This window comes from Mustela erminea, chromosome 9, assembly GCF_009829155.1.
Source record: "Mustela erminea isolate mMusErm1 chromosome 9, mMusErm1.Pri, whole genome shotgun sequence".
NCBI classification, from domain to species: domain Eukaryota; kingdom Metazoa; phylum Chordata; class Mammalia; order Carnivora; family Mustelidae; genus Mustela; species Mustela erminea.
The window spans coordinates 95,490,738-95,506,816 of record NC_045622.1 but is presented as its reverse complement, the minus strand read 5'-3'; the positions used below and the strand labels follow the sequence as shown (position 1 = coordinate 95,506,816).

Genomic DNA, 16,079 nt, shown 5'->3' with positions numbered 1-16,079 from the left:
AACAAGGGCCCTTTAGGAAGCCTGTGGACCTCTGTCGGGTCTGCTGGGTCTGCTTTCTTCTCTCCGAAGCCCATGTCCCACAGCCAGAGGTGCTTCTTGGCTTCTGCCTTCACTGCTCCCCCCAGGCTGGCTCCCACCAGAGCCCCGGTGATCTCCATGCCACGGAGTCCTGCAGGCGTCTGCCTGGCGTATTTGTGGACCTCTCAGCACAACTCACCCTACTCCAGCCTCCACACCCTCTGTTCCCTTGGCCTCTGGTCTCCACACGTTCCTGGCTGCCTCCCACGTGGCTGGCTGCCTCCCCTCCCAACCCCTTCAGCGTTGGCATCTCAGGGCTCTGTGCTGGGCCCCGACTCAACTGTGTTCCTGGGGAGGCATGTCCAGCACCACGGCTCCCAACACTACCTCCGTGCAGGGGATCGATACGTTGGTGGCTCCAGCTCGGACTGCTCGGCTCCTGCTTCGCTAGACTCCCAGATCCCTCCAGCCAGCTCCCTGCCAGCAGCCCTGCCTGACTGCCATCCAGGCCCCTCAAAATAAGAGCTTTTGTCTTCAGACCACCCTTCCGTGGGCTTTCCTATCTCAGAAAGCACATGGTCGTCCACTTGGATGCCCAAGCCAGAGGCCTGGCAATCATCTTTGACTTCCTTGTCACTAAACCCTGTCAATTCTACTGTTCAAATTCTCCTCCGATCTGTCCTTTTCTTCCCAGCCCTCTTGCTACTAACCTGGCTCAGGCTAAAATGTAGACTAGACAACCGTGACAGCCTCCCAGCAGACCTTCCCGCCTCTCTTCTCAGCCCCCTCTAATTCCATCCCCATACTGGGAGCAGGGCAATGGCTCAAGAACACCGTCCTGCACTGGGCTTCCTGTTGCTCTTAGGACAGAGCCCCAGTCTTTTTTTTTTTTTTAATTTTTTAATAAACATATAATGTATTATTAGCCCCAGGGGTACAGGTCTGTGAATTGCCAGGTTTACACACTTCACAGCACTCACCATAGCACATACCCTCCCCAATGTCCATAATCCAACCACCCTCTCCCTACCCCCTACCCCCGGCCCCCCTCAGTTTGTTTTGTAAGATTAAGAGTCTCTTATGGTTTGTCTCCCTCCCGATCCCATCTTGTTTCATTTATTCTTTTCCTTCCCCTCAAACCCCCCACGCTGCATCTCTACTTCCTCGTATCAGGGAAATCATATGATAGTTGTCTTTCTCCGATTGACTTATTTCGCTAGGCATGATACGCTCTAGTTCCATCCACGTCTTTGTAAATCACTTATAAGTAACCCACTGGGTGAGCCTGTCTTTCTAGCTTCACCTCTCGTCACTCTCTTGTAAGCACCATGCTCTCGCGGCCCTCTGCACACGCAGCTCCCTCGGCCCGGAATGTTGTCCTGCTTTTCACTCACCTTCCCCTGGTAACCTCTGACTCTCTCTGCAAGTCTCAACCTAACAGTCCCTTCCTCTTCAGGTAGCCCCTCAGGTGTTGGGTTAAGTGCCTCTGCCAAACACTAGGTATATTTGCCTGCTCACGCCCTTCTGCACCTCCCTCCGAAAGCCTTTTTATGTTAAGTAAAATACAGATACGGAAGTAACACGGATGTGTGGCTTAACAAATTATTCTAAGGCAAACACTCGTGCAACCATCACCGAAGTTCAAGGACTGGAACTCTGCCGGCCGCCCCAGAAACCTATCCTAGTCACCGTCCCTTCCCGGCCTCACAAGTGACCGCTCACCCAACTTTTATAATAATCACTTCTTTATGTAAAAATGTTGACATTTTTCTAGTTTGGCAAAGCACATCTGGAGGGAGGGCTTTATCTTTTCAGTTATTCCTTGCATTTTTTAGAGGGGTGGAGGAGCAGAGGCAGAGGAAGAATCTTAAGTAGGCTCCATGACCAGCAAGGAGCCGGACTCGGACACTTCACTGACTGAGGCACCTGGGGGCCCCTGTTCCTTGCATTTTTTTAAAAAATATTTTATTTATTTATTTGACAGAGAGAGATCACAAGTAGACAGAGAGGCAGGCAGAGAGAGAGAGGGAAGCAGGCTCCCTGCTGAGCAGAGAGCCCGATGCAGGACTCGATCCCAGGACTCTGAGATCATGACCTGAGCCGAAGGCAGTGGCTTAACCCACTGAGCCACCCAGGTGCCCTGTTCCTTGCATTTTTAAGTGGGGTTTTTTCAACCTCACATGCATCCCTAGGCACTACTGTGTAGCCCTGGCCATCTATGGGACTATGGTGTGTTATTTAAGTTTCTTTTAGTCTACATATTTCCGGTCATTTCTTTCTTTCCCTTGCAGTTTTTGTGGGGGAAGAATCCAGGCCATTTGACATGTACTGATTCTCAAAGTCTGCATTTTGCTGCTTGCACACTCATGGTACACTGCCTGCAAATTGGTGGCTGGTACCAGAGAAAGGAATGGACTCACGTTTGATTCCACAAGGCTGTTGGGGGACAGAATGCCTGCCTAGAGCTCTTTATGGGGTCAACAGTCATTAATGTACAATGCGGCATCACTGAAGGCTGCAAAATGCTGCTGTTCTGTCATTCCATTTTCATTTAAAAATGGGGATACTTGGGCGCCTGGGTGGCTCAGTGGGTTAAAACCTCTGCCTTCAGCTCAGGTCATGATCTCAGGGTTCTGGGATGGAGGCCCGCATCGGGCTCTACTCAGCGGGGAGCCTGCTTCTCCCCTCCCCACTTCTCTCTGCCTGCCTCTCTGCCTACTTGTGATCTCTGTCTGTCAAATAAATTTTTAAAAAATGGGGTACTTTTTTTTTTTTAACGATTTTATTTATTTATTTGACAGACAGAGATCACAATAGGCAGAGAGGCAGGCAGAGAGAGAGAGGAGGAAGCAGAGAGCCCGATGTGGGGCCCGATCCCAGGACCCTGAGGTCATGACATGAGCCCAAGGCAGAGGCTTAACCCACTGAGCCACCCAGGTGTCTCGAAAAATGGGGATACTTCATAAAGAAATGCTTGCCCTCATCTACTATCTTGGGTAACAGCTCTTCTCCTTCTCCTTGGGTTACCCTAGATCACATGGTTTGTCTCCCCTCTTCGATGATAGCACTGAATTTTCTTGCAGTGATCCAGCCTTCCCTAATCTCAGCCCAAGTGAGCGAAGTGGAGCTAAGCTCCCCTTCGGACTCTGGGAGCAGGCTCAGGATGCAACTCCGGCCAGGGAGAGCACCCCCCTTCCCCGCCCATGGTGACTGAGTCAGGCCAGTGAAAACACTCCTCGGGACTTTTCCAGGAGCTTTTGGGAAAGAGGCACACCACTTCCTCTGGTGCACTAAGCAGATGGAAAATAAGCTGCTGGGGACCACTTTGCCACTGCTGAAGGAAAGCCTACCTGAGAATGAACTAAGCGAGAGGGAAGCAGAGCTCGAGAGATGGAGAGTGCGTCCCCGGTAGCATTCTTCAGACACCTGGGTCCAGCTGCGCCTAAAGACTACACTTAGACTCTTAGTTATGTGAGTTCAAAAACACCCTTTTCAAAAGTCAGTTTGCAAATACGAACTGATTAATAGAATTTTCTTGCTCTTTGCTCTCCTAACCCTTTGAACTGCTCTTCTCCTCACCCAGAGTACATTGTAATTCCTTGTTTCATGCCTATCATCTGTAATAACCTACTCTCCTGGAGACAGACTCCATACCTGCCTCACCGAGCAGTCTTTCCAGCAGCTAAGCCATCTTGACATGAGTAAATAGATGCTCACTTCAGAGTAAGAAAACGGAAGACTAAAATAAACCTCCTCAGAGCAGCATACACTCCTGCTCACAGCCCCCTTTGCTTCTCCCGGCTGTGTAGGACACAATGTTCCCACTGGCCACCAGAGAGTCTGAAGGATCCTGACACAGGGTCCCATGACAAAGCAGACCCTCCAGGGGTACATGGAAAAGGAGCCCCTGACTGGGGATCGAAGGGGCAGCCCTCCACCGAGCGCTTTTAAGGGGATGATAACCCACAAGGCTGTAAGTTAGTTCTTTATACTTGTCTTACTCTACTCCTGCATTTCGTTTGTCACCTCCACCACTCTGCCTCCTGGCCTGGCCTATGTCCTCAAACTGGTATGGAAAGGAAAGCTGGTCCTGCCCATAGCCCTTGGACATCAGTCTCCTCCTTCTCAGTCAGTGGGGCTGGCTGAAGGTAACATCCAGATAGGGGCATCAAGGCCTCTGTGCCTAAGGGAGGTGGGGCTTGTGGCATGTTTTCACTGCTGGTGAAGCACCTCTGGGGCTGGGAAGCATTTTTCCTATGTATCTGCCTATTTTTCCTTGTTCGATAGTTATCACCTGGCTGCTGGGCCAAATGCCTACCTATCTGAGAGTATGAAAGGTTGTGAACTGGTCTACAAACCAGCAACAGTGGGCAGGAAACCAGCAGCTAACTCAATCACTAGAACCTTCTCTGCTCCTCTATTTCCATGGTAATGGAAGCCGTGTGACACTGTTCAGGAGTGCCTTTGGGTCCTTGGTCTCTTTCCTTCCCCCTGCCAATCCCCACTTCGCTGGGAGGTTGCCATCTGTTCTCTGTGTCCAAACAAATGGAAATCGATGCCTTGGTGGGGACCCAGCAAAAGGTGAGGAGGGGACACATAAACACAAAGAAATTAATCTTATGGACTTCACTGACCAACTACCCTCTTAGTAAGGGGAACCTGAAATCTAGTGTAAGTTCTAGAATCACACAGAACAAGATCTCAGTCTACTATTTCCTAACAGTGTGACCTCAGGCAAGTTACTTACCTTCTCTAAACCTTAATGTCTTAACCTGTCAAAGAAAGAGCTTAACACCTACCTTGCAGGGATGTTGAAAAGACAAAAGGAAATCGTGCAAGTAGGTACTTCATGCAGTGACCAGTAATGTGGTAAGCACTCACTGAATGGTAGCTACCATTCCTGCTGTTCCTGCCCCAGGAAGGTTTTTCACTTTTAAGCACTCGGAGCTAAGAGGCACTAAACGCCATGAAGCTGACCCTCACATCCCCTGCTTCCTGGGTGCTAGCCCCCGAAGTTTTGTGTCCCAGAAGTGGGGGCCATACCTTCCGTTCCAAATGCTTATCCAGCCGGGCCAGAGCTTCTGTCTCTCCTCCTTGCCAAACGGCGGGGCCCAGTCCTTCAGTAGGGAACCCTATGCGAGGAGGAGAAGGTCACAGGACCAGAGGTCAGGCCATTTCAGTGATAGCTCAGCAAGTCTTGGCACCTCGGTACGGTCTTTGAGCTTTGTGGGAACTGAACCGTGTGTTCTTGGTGCTGCTGGGGCTGAGATCACCCTAACACTTCGGCATCTGCCAGGCCATCCTGCTTCTCTTTCCCCTGTGACTTTTTTCCTGTCCTTTCCCTTGTCTTCCCTATCGCAGCCACTCCTCAGTCCAGGCACAAGAGAACAATCCTGTATGCCTGCCCTATCGGCTTGGCTGGCAGTGATTGCTGCTTTCAGGTGTGAAAGGATAAGTTTATTTGGGTCAAAAAATGGGGACTAGGGGAGGAAGGGGAGAAAGGGTATAGTCGGGACGCCTGGGTGGCTCAGTTGGTTAAGCAGCTGCCTTCGGCTCAGGTCACGATCCCAGCGTCCTGGGATCGAGTCCCACATCAGGCTCCTTGCTTGGCAGGGAGCCTGCTTCTCCCTCTGCCTCTGCCTGCCACTCTGTCTGCCTATGCTTGCTCTTGCTTCTCTCCCTATGACAAATAAATAAATAAAATCTTAAAAAAAAAAAAAAAGAAAGAAAGGGTATAGTCAGTAACCTGAGGGGCTGACAGACGCCCCCCCCCTTCCAGTGGAAGCAACATTACTTAATTTAGTATTGAGGAGCCCACTGATGCCAGCAATAGACTGTGCCTTTCTCTTCTGAGTGAGAAAGGTACAAAAACAGGAGCAGAAATTAGAAACGTAACATTACATACATGAGTAGGAACAGAAAAGACTAGAGAGACATGCTCCAAAATGAGTAGTGGCTATCTCTGGGTGGTGGGGTCCTAGTGACTGTTATTTCCATTCCGGTTTTCTGTATCTTCTACATCATGGATAATATGCATCACTTTGACAAAGACAAAAAAATCTGGTCAGTTGTTTTACAAACAAAGGGGCTCTGGGTAGGAAGTACGCACCCAGCTCCTCCAGGGAGGGCACGCCATAGGTGTCATCGTGGTTCTCCTGGATGTCGGCCCGGCAGCTCTCCATCTGCTGGCTCGTCACGGAGCCCACGGGCTTCTTGGGCAGCTCCATGCGGCTGATGATGGCCTGAAAGCGCTTGTAGGTAAGGGGTGGCTTCTGCCCGTTCAGCTCAATGATCCTGGGAATCCCAAAGCACAACTCCCGTCATGCACAAGGCCCTTCATTACAGGTCCCTGCCCACCCAGAAAAGAGCCCAGCCTCTGAAGGCTTAGAGGGTGGCTTTCCTCATCCACTTACGGGTCCCACCCCTAAGTGGAAAGGAAGGGGCAAGGGAGGCTACATCTCCATTTTACCGAGAGGGAAAATGAAGCCCAGAGAGCAGGAGCAGATGCCTCAGGTAATGGAGCAAGGCAGGGCCAAAGCTGGGACTCAATTCCAGGTTCCCTGGTGTCGACGTGGAGTCTCCTAAAGACAGAGACTGACCATATCTCTCTAATCACAGAAAAGTCCCCACTAGCCTTCTTGGTACTCAGCCTGTGTGTCCAAGTCATGGGAATCCCCATGGCGCCTTTCTCTCTAACCCAATGTAAGCCTTCAGGAAGTTCTTTGATAAAAGCTGCAAGCATGCTCTTTTGTTGAAAAATCATTGCCTTCTTGGCCCCAATTTATTAGAACAGAGAGGTGGAGAACAGCCTATCCTTCCTGGATCAGAGACTGGGACTGGGGTTAAAAGCAACCACTGTTTAATGGGTGTCTGGCAGTTTACAAAATCTGTTCTCACGATCAAGGGGAACAGAGCTGCATTCAGGTAAGAGAAGAAGATACAGGACTGAGGAGGAGAATCGAGGCCGTTTCTACAGAATGCACTGGGGCGGTCTGGAGCCAGATTCCCAGGGCTCTTCCTGTTGGCCAATCGGCAGCTTACGCAAGACCTGGCCGGCTGGGTGAGTTCACTGTGGGGCTGTAAGGCCGGCTGCAGCCTCTGCAGCACCTCCCCCACCCCACCCGCCAAGTCCTCTGGCACGTGGCTGGAGGAGGAGCTCCATACCCAGCGGCTTCTTCTGAGAACTAGCTCACGTGCAGAGATGTGTGACCTGGTTCCCTGGCAGCCGCTGGGTGCGGGAGAGGGGGGCAGGGAACAGTGATGGCTGCTGGCTTAGCGGCGGCAGCAGCAGCAGCAGTAGCAGCAGCAGCAGCAGGGTGACAGCTCTGCCAGGGAAGGGGAGGAGAGGGTTCCCTCTGCTCTGAAAGCAGAGGCCAATCTCTAGGGAACAAGGGTACTCTGTAGCTACTGGCTCCTGCAGGGAACTCTAGAGCCTCCTGCTCCACAGCTAAATGCATGGCCTGGAAACCCAGATAGCCAGAGAGCCCAGGGAGCTCGTATTAGGTACAGAAATGGCACCTAGGAGAACAGAGCTCTGTTGGGAAGGGGCTAACAGGCAGGGTCCACTGAGGTGACAGAACAGCCTTCCAAGAGCAGAACAGGAGTAGGGAGCATGAGGAGGGGATAGGACAGCAGATTAGGAGCAGATCTATGAGGATCCTGTATGGGGATTCTCACTGCTTTCATCCCTCGGCCCTAGGAAGCCTCTTCGCACCCAAACCGGGGAAAGCTCTTTACGATCTGTTCCACAAGCACCCAACTCTGGCCCATTCCCCTCCGGCTTCTAGAAAATGCCATACTTCATGTGCCAGGTGGCTCTGTTGGTAAATCTCCCAGAGTTCTGTTCAGCAGAACCACCAATTCCCACAATTGGCAACCTGACCCCTGGGACCCAAGTCTTACTTGTCCAGGTCATAGAGAGTATGAGAGTTCTCAGTCACCACCTCCACGCCGGCCTCCTTGGCCATCTTCATGATGGCTGCATCCCGTTCTTTCCCAAAGGGTTCGGAGTCATATTCAAAGGTCAAGCGGGTCACCCCCCATTCCTGTGGGGAGAGAATCTATTATGCTAAGCACTGTCTGGGGAGGAGAATGCAGCTGAGGACTCAGTTCCTTCCTGGGAAGAAAGGAGTCTAGAGACCAGTCAGAATGGGCTACAGAACAAACTAGTGACAGAGATTTCTTTTTTTCCCCACCGACCCCTAGTGACAGAGATTTGAACTAGAAAGCAAACAATCTGAGATTCCCAAGGGTTGAGGAAGCCTTTGAGGTGAGGCCCCCAGCATGGCAAGAGTGGAGCCCGAGGCTAGTGGAACCAAGAGAGAGGTGGGTAGCCCCGTACATTTGCTGTGTCCCTGGGGTAGGAGAATGCAGCAGAAGACTATAAATACAATGCTCCCAGGGGAGCCGCTAGTCCCAGAAAGCAGCACTGAGTCACTGGCAGAGACAGTGGGGGAAATGATCACTGCCTCCCTCCTGCCCAGCATGCCTTTCCCAGAGCTCTTCAGAGCCCTACACACTTTTGGCTTAGTTTTCTTGGCAGACTTGTGCTATGTGAAGTGTCCTAATGGTTTCCATAGAAACACTCCTGAGGCCAGTAGCAAACAGAGCTAACAGGCTCTAACTCTCAGAAAAGTTGGGGAAGGAGATACAATCCTTAGTCCAGAGGTCAGAGAAATCAGACCAGAAGGGCCACATATTAAAGAAGAAGGGAATTCTTTTCCAAGCATTAGTCTTTTCTAGTAGAATATTTTACATTTCCTTGCAATGCTGGGAGAAAGCTGGCCCAGTAAAAGGTTGTACAGACAACCCACAAAAACCCTAGAATATGACTAGCAAGAAGAAAACCACATTCCAACCAAAGTCTCTGGTCAAGGTCCCTTAATTCTCTAAACTCCTAGGGCAAATGTCCTGGTCATGTGGGACCTAACTCAGTCCTGTCCTGAGCAGGGTTGGCTATCCCTCATCCTGGATAATGGGACTAAGCATTTATTGAGCCCTTACTAAGAGCCAAGTTCCATGCTTAGAAATTCATATAGATGACATGGTCAGAAACTCATAAATCGGTGAATAATAATAAAAATATTATTAGATGCCATCTTCTCCAAGTAGCTTCCCTTGACCTTTGCTTTCCATAGGATTCTCCCACATCTTTCCCTTTTCCCACCACTGCGTTTACCATATGGCAGTGAAGTTGCCCATTACTTGCCTGTTTCCTCCATTAAGAGTGTGAACTCTCAGTGCAGAAACCATGTTGTCTCATCATTACCCTAGTACCTCACTGGGGGCCTAGGACATAGTAGAAGCTCAATAAATACACGGTAATCGTATCTGCAGGGACACGTTGCAAGGCCACCAGGGAGGCCTGCAGCTGCAGACAGTACTGAACCCCACACAGAGCGCTTTGTTTTTTCCTGCACATACTTACTTATGACAAAATTTAATTTATAACTTAGGCACAGGAGATTAACAAGACTAGTAATAATAGCGAACAATTATAAAACACACTGTAATAAAAGTTATGTGAATGTGGTCACTCTTTTAAAACACCCAGTCTTGCACCTTATACTGTACTGTGATGAGAGGAAGTGAGAGGGACACAGGTGTTAGGACACAGTGTGAAGCTAATAAGGACCTTCTGACTCTATGTCAGGAGGGGGATCATCTGCTACCAGACTCCAGGTGACAGCGGATAATGGAAACCGCAGAAAGATACGGGGAGAGAGTCGTTATGTGCTGGACGACTGAATAAATGATCGATCTGTACCTCTGGGCTGTTACTGGTTGGCCTCTGAGGTGCTAGAAGGAGAGAGGAGAGACAAAGCAGAGGGTGAAGACTGGCAAATGTGTTTAATGGTGTGCAGGTTAAGAACACAAATCTGGGGCCAGAGAGCCCGGGCTTGAATCTTAGACCATCAGCTCTTGGCTTCACGACCCCAGAGTTATTGTTCCCTCATCTGCAGAACAGGGACAGCAGCACATACCTCTACGGGCTGCTGCGAGAATTCATGTATGTAAAGCACTCACTCAGAACGGCTCTTGACTCCTAGTCTGTCCTCAGAGAACACTGGCTATTTTCAGCACTGTGTGATTTCAATGTGTGTGTCTGTGTGGGGAGTTTGGGGAGGTGAAGTGAATGATGAAAGATTTCCTAAGCTGCTTGCCTTGACATCAGATCTTCCCTCTGGTCTTTTCCCCCAGGAAAGGCAGGGAAAGGAGCTGGGCCGGAAAGGGGCATGAAAACGATCCCACACTGCTGAGGACGAGGAGAGACTGTCCCAGAGCCCTCTGTCCACAAGCACTTTTGCCTCTGGGTCTTAAAGTGTGCTTTATCAAGAAAAGGGTTGGAGCAGGGGGTTGGGCGGGGGGTGGGCTGGCTACCTGGTAGGACAGACAGAAGCCTACATTGTACCCAAGTGAAGATTTTATCAACATTTGCCCCGGGGTTGCGGGGGGAAGCAGGGAGCTCCCTCAAAAAGGCTGATTTTTTTCCCCAATAAACAGAGCACAGCAAGACAGGAAACACCCCGTGCTAAAAAGGAATTCTCATCCTCAAGCTCCTGGCATAGGAAGAGCCCTAACAAATCTCATTGGCTCGAGCCAAGAAAACATCTGAGGAAGCCAGTGGCATCCGGGGAGGAGTAACTTGCCCCATCCCCTGTCTGGACTGAGCTGGGAACCTTCCAACAAGACACTGGTTTCAGAGAATTTCTTCCTTAACCCAGTTTCCATTCTAAGTGGGCAAACTGATCAGCTTCGCTCCCAACTTCCCTACAGACCAGTGCTGCCCGGTTCCATTTTCTGAGTCAGAACATCACCTCATTCAGTCTGTGGGGGAAAGTCCAGAGAACAGAATCTCCCCGTCTTCTCTAGGACTCGGCACACTTACCTTGAATAGTCTTGGGAATACATCGGCTGGCTGTCCCCGGACTACAAACAGGCGAGAGTTCAGTTTCCTTAAACTTGTATCCAAATCTTCCAGAGACTGAAGTAAGAACCTGCGGAGCCCACACAGGCCTTTTAGTGATAGTGTTAGAAGAGGCAGTCTTTTTCCTGCCAGAGCAGGGAGATGCTGGTGCATCGTTAGTACGGTCCTCCAGCCAGGACATGGTGGGGGATCAGCACTGCCTCCACTGAAATCCTGGCTTGGCCACTTCCTAGCTGCATGACTTTGGGCAGTTACTTAACCTATTTAGCTTTTCTTTCTTTCATTCTTTCTTTTTTTTTTTTTTTTTTTCCCCTAATCTGTAACATGGAGTCGATGTTAGCACCTATCTCCTAGGATTGCTGAGAAAGGAAAATCAAACCGTGGCACAGTAGCCTGAGGTCCTGCTAGGGAGGAACAGGACTGCAACAGCCCCGGCAAAGCCTATCTACCTTGGTCCACCCTGCCTCTCTGTAACCCTGCCTCGGGCTGCACAGACGTCTACTGCTGCAGCCCCACAGCCTGGGCTGGGTCCCCAGGTCCCAGGGTTTTGTTTGGCAGGGGGTGGGGGGCTCATTCTCCAGGGCTCTGGCCACCAGATTCTCATCCCAAGAGAGAGAAAGCCTTAGAAGGTACATCTCTATAGGATATCCGCACATGCTTTTGGGGGTGGGGGCTGGGGTGGGCACCCCCAGGTACTTAAGAGGCCTAGCCTTAAGAACTGGATCACTGTGGAAAAGGAAATAGCATTTGCTGAGTGGCTTTGGTGTTTTATTTATTTATATTTGACCACAAACATTTGTCTACTGTTCAGTTAGGCACAACCACCTCTCTGAGAAATCTAACAGCACCTTTTTGCGACATGTGTTTTATTTAAAAAAATTTTTTAAGTTTATTTATTTTTTTAAAGTAATCTCTACACCCAATGTGAGGCTCGAACTCACAACCCCAAGATTAAGAGTCACAGGCTCTACTGATTGAGCTAGCCAGGTGCCCCTGACATGTTTATTTGTTGGTTTGCTTGAAAAGCTTTTATTTTTCAGTAATCTTTACACCCAATGTGGGGCTCAAACTTACAACCCCGAATCAAGAGTCACATGCTCAGGGTGCCTGAGTGGCTGAGTCAGTTATGTGTCTGACTCTTGATTTTGGCTCAGGTCATGATCTCAGGGCTGTGAGGTTGAGCTCCAGGCCCTGTGCAGAGCCTGTTTAAGATTCTCTCTCTCAGGGCGCCTGGGTGGCTCAGTCAGTTAAGTGTCTATCTTCAGCTCAGCTTCATGCATGGACCCACAGCCCTGTGCTGGGCTCCCTGCCCACCAGGGAGTCTGTTTCTGCCTTTCCCTCTGCACCTCCGCTTCCCCACTCATGCTCTCTCTTGTGCTCTCCCTCACGATCGCTCTCACATAAATAAAATCTTAAAAAAAAAAAAAAGATTCTTTGTCTTTCTTCCTCTGCCCCTCTTCACTTCCCCGCCTTGCTAAAAAAAAAAAGTTGCATGCTCTACCCACTACCCACTAAGCCAGCCAGGCACTCCAACATGTGTTTGATTTTTAAAATTTTTAAATTAAATGAAATTAGCATTTTAAACAGATAATTATGTAATTCAAATTCAAGTTATAAAAAGGTACATGGTAAAAAGTCTCCCCTTTATCCATCAGGAATTTAATTCCCCTCCCCAGTGTCAAACAGTGTCATCAATGTTATTATCTATCTGCTTATGCTTTTTAAGCACGTTTTCTTTTTAATTCTTTCAATACATTTTGAAGGGAAATGCTGTCTTCATTTTATAGATGAGGAAAATCAAACACGGAGAGGATGATTAATTTGCTTAAGGACATAATTATTAAGTGACAAAGCTGTGATCAGAAGCTGTGCCCCACCTCTAAAGCCTTTTTTTTTTTTTAAGATTTTATTTATTTATTTTATAGACAGAGATTACAAGTAGTCAGAGAGGCAAGCAGGGAGAGAGGAGGAAGCAGGCTCCCCGCTGATCAGAGAGACCAATGCGCTGATCGATCCCAGGATCCTGAGACCATGACCTGAGCCGAAGGCAGAGGCTTTAACCCACTGAGCCACCCAGATGCCCCCACCTCTAAAGCCTTTCAGTGGCACACCAGACAGGACTCAGGGGCTGAGATTCCACCAGACCTCAAGTGTTTGGAACCCCCTTCTGACCAACACAAACCTGAGTAGGGGTAATCCATGCACATTTGGAACTTCTGCAGGAACTAAGCCCTGACAGGTCGGCCTGGTTCATAGACACCCCTGCTATCTACACTTCGCCATCTCCCACCCATCTCCGTCAACCATGGAAATCACTAGATTTTATTTTGAACACAATGAAGCCCTGTGCCACCTCTGCAGCACATCGCACCCCCGGACTGCTGCCGACTTACAGGAGCAGCTCCTGTTCCCAGGCTGCCACCTAGAACCAGTCCCTGCTGCTGTCTCTGACGTCAACAACGTGACACTCCCACGGCAGCGAATGCCACAGACCCACATTCCAGCAGGAGCTGAGTCCCACGCTTAGCCCAAAGCATCCTGCTAGCCTGCACAGACTCTCCGGGAGAGGCGGAGATGGGAGACTGTGGCTTTCTGAAACCCCCAGCTCCGCCTCTGTGACTTCGTTTTTGAGAAACTGACTCAGAAAAGGAAAGCGAAGCCGGGAGTGATGGGAGTGACGCACTTGCACCTGTGCTGGCCTCCTCCCAGGCCACACTGTTGTTCTCCAGAGGAAAAGAGGAGAGACCTCTGTGAACAGCCTCCTTCCACCTGAAACCTGGGCCCTGCGGGGGAGAATGCCTGGATGTAACTGGCAACTTAAATTCCAACTTAAGTTCAGGGCACCGGGTCCTCCGTCCAAGGCTCTCAGGAATGTCCCTGCCATGCACGCTGGTCTCCTCCCTCACAGGCCACCAGGCTGCATAGGTTTTCAGTCTGAAGCTATAAATAAGACTGACATGCACACGAGAGCTAGGATCCAGCTGCCTCCCCAGAGCTTTATTTCTAGACCTCATTTACTAAAAGGAGAAATTCCGAAGTAAGCGTCTCTGAAGCACGGTAAGTCAGATAACCCCGAGAGAGCCCTTTTCTTCTTTGACTTCTCAAGGTCTACAGCTGAGGCAGGAAGCAAAAGGCCCAACTCTGAACTCTGCAACCAAATGACAGTAATGATAACAGCAACAACTAACATTTTTAAAAAGATTATTTATTTATTTATTTGACAGAGAGAGAGAGAGAGAGAGAGATCACATGTAGGCAGAGAGAGAGAGAGAGAGAGAGGAAGAAGCAGGCTCCCTGCTGAGCAGAGAGCCTGATGCAGGGCTCAATCCCAGGACCCTGGGATCATGACCTGAGCCGAAGGCAGAGGCTTTAACCCACTGAGCCACCCAACAACTAACATTTAAGGCCACCCAACAACTAACATTTAATCAGCATTTGCAATGAACTGAACACTAGTCTACTTATTTTATATATGTTATCTCATTTCCTTCATGAATAGATCTGGGACATAGATACTATGATTATTCCCATTTCATAGATGTGGAGAAGAAGGCACAGAGTTATCAAGTAATTTTCTAGTAAATGGCCACTGTTCAAACCAGGCAGTGTGGCTCAGCATCTGCATTCTTAACCACCAGCCTCCACTGCTTGACCAGAACTTACTGCCTGAGCACTGAGGCTGTGCTGTCCAGTACGCAGCCATCAGAGAGAACCGCAGCCAATGCCTTTGCCCCCAGATCCTTGCTCCTCTGAGGCTCAACAGCGTTAAATCACCCAGAAGCTTGCTGAAATGCAGAATTTCAGACCTCCAGGATAGGAATCTGCATTTTAGCAAACTGGTGATTTCGTGCACACTAAAGTTTCACAAGCACTATTCTAGGAAACTTCACTTCACTTCTAGCTTCTGTTTATAAATTGCTTTTCTTTGCTTCTAATTTGTTTCTACTAAATTTTCTCTTTGAGATTCTGGTTTCTGCCTCTTCTTTGGTGCTCTAGATATGATCTGTTACTTCCAACTTCAATTTTGAGTCCAGCCCTACTGGGCTTTTTCAGGAAGGACGCTTAAGGATTGCCCCCATAAAATGCAACAGGCCCCTGGGAGCCCCAGCCCTAGGCAGCCAGAGAAAGAGAAGCCACTGCTATGGTGCCTCGCCTGCCAGGTGACAGTTTGGCGTAACACCAAAGAAACAGAAGCAGCGCTGCTATGGGGTCAATGCTCGCTGGGGCAGGTGGGTGCACTCTTTCACTGGAGAGAATTGTGGGCCTTTTGCCCTCCTTTAGAGCCCTCCTCTCCACATGGCCAGTTTCTCTTTACTCCAGTGAGGGTGGACTCTAAAGAAAACTGGCCTGGGCATTGGAGATGGTGGCATTTAGGGCTGGCAGCTCACTCTTGGCAGCTCCAAGCTGAGCTCACATGGCCAAAATTCAGAGCACACGGTCCTGTGCGAGCAGTTAAAGCTCACCCTTAGGATTAGACAACATGTGCAACTGAATTACATTATGTAAGTGCTCTGGAGCTAGAGGCACACAGCACTAGAGAAGACCAAACAGGGATTTCCAAAAATACAGAAAGGACTCTGTCATTCAGGCACTCCACGGGGCTACCTAGCCCTTTAGAATAAGACAGGCAGATCTTTAGAGAAGACCTTCCCTAGAGATGGCAGATTCTGTGTTGAGGAATGCTTTGCTGTTCATAGGAGGAGGGAGGACACTACTGAACTCTTTTTGGATCCAGATTGCCCTTGACCAAGTTTCTCTGCATCAAGCCAAGATTATCTAACTATATGATGATGTCATAGGCTGGCCCAGACTGGCTATGTAGGATATTAATAGAAATTAATTTATCTAAGTAAGACAGCATAAGCCCCATGAAAAAGGATGACTTAAACTCACAATCCATAGCAGGGATTGATCTCTAAGTATCACTCACTTAAAAACAGATTTATTCTTTCCTAATTTCAAAGAAAAAGATGAAGATTTTCCTCCCCTTTCAGCACATGGAAACGTTCCTCAGCAGCAGAACAGCGAAATGACTCTCTTGAGTACCCGGGTGAACAGCTCAGAGAAACCTTGATTTCTTCCCCAAAAGACTACAGTTCTCAATCCCCTGCTTGCTGACCGAGACCCGACCAAA

At 49.3% G+C, this 16,079-nt stretch overlaps 1 protein-coding gene across 2 annotated transcripts in view; it reads right to left on the bottom strand.

Annotated features, from left to right (window-relative positions):
- CRY2 (cryptochrome circadian regulator 2) overlaps window positions 1-16,079 on the bottom strand; it is a 36,274-nt gene that overhangs the window by 16,528 nt on the left and 3,667 nt on the right. Inside the window, exons 2-5 of one of the 2 annotated variants that reach the window (XM_032360011.1) lie at window positions 10,907-11,015; window positions 7,921-8,063; window positions 6,128-6,312; window positions 5,062-5,150 (exon numbers count right to left, since the gene is read on the bottom strand). In XM_032360011.1, coding sequence (XP_032215902.1) covers window positions 5,062-5,150; window positions 6,128-6,312; window positions 7,921-8,063; window positions 10,907-11,015 — 526 coding nt within the window. Of the gene's footprint in view, window positions 1-5,061; window positions 5,151-6,127; window positions 6,313-6,487; window positions 6,600-7,920; window positions 8,064-10,906; window positions 11,016-16,079 lie in introns of those variants that run through there. The other variant, XM_032360012.1, reaches the window with a different exon arrangement.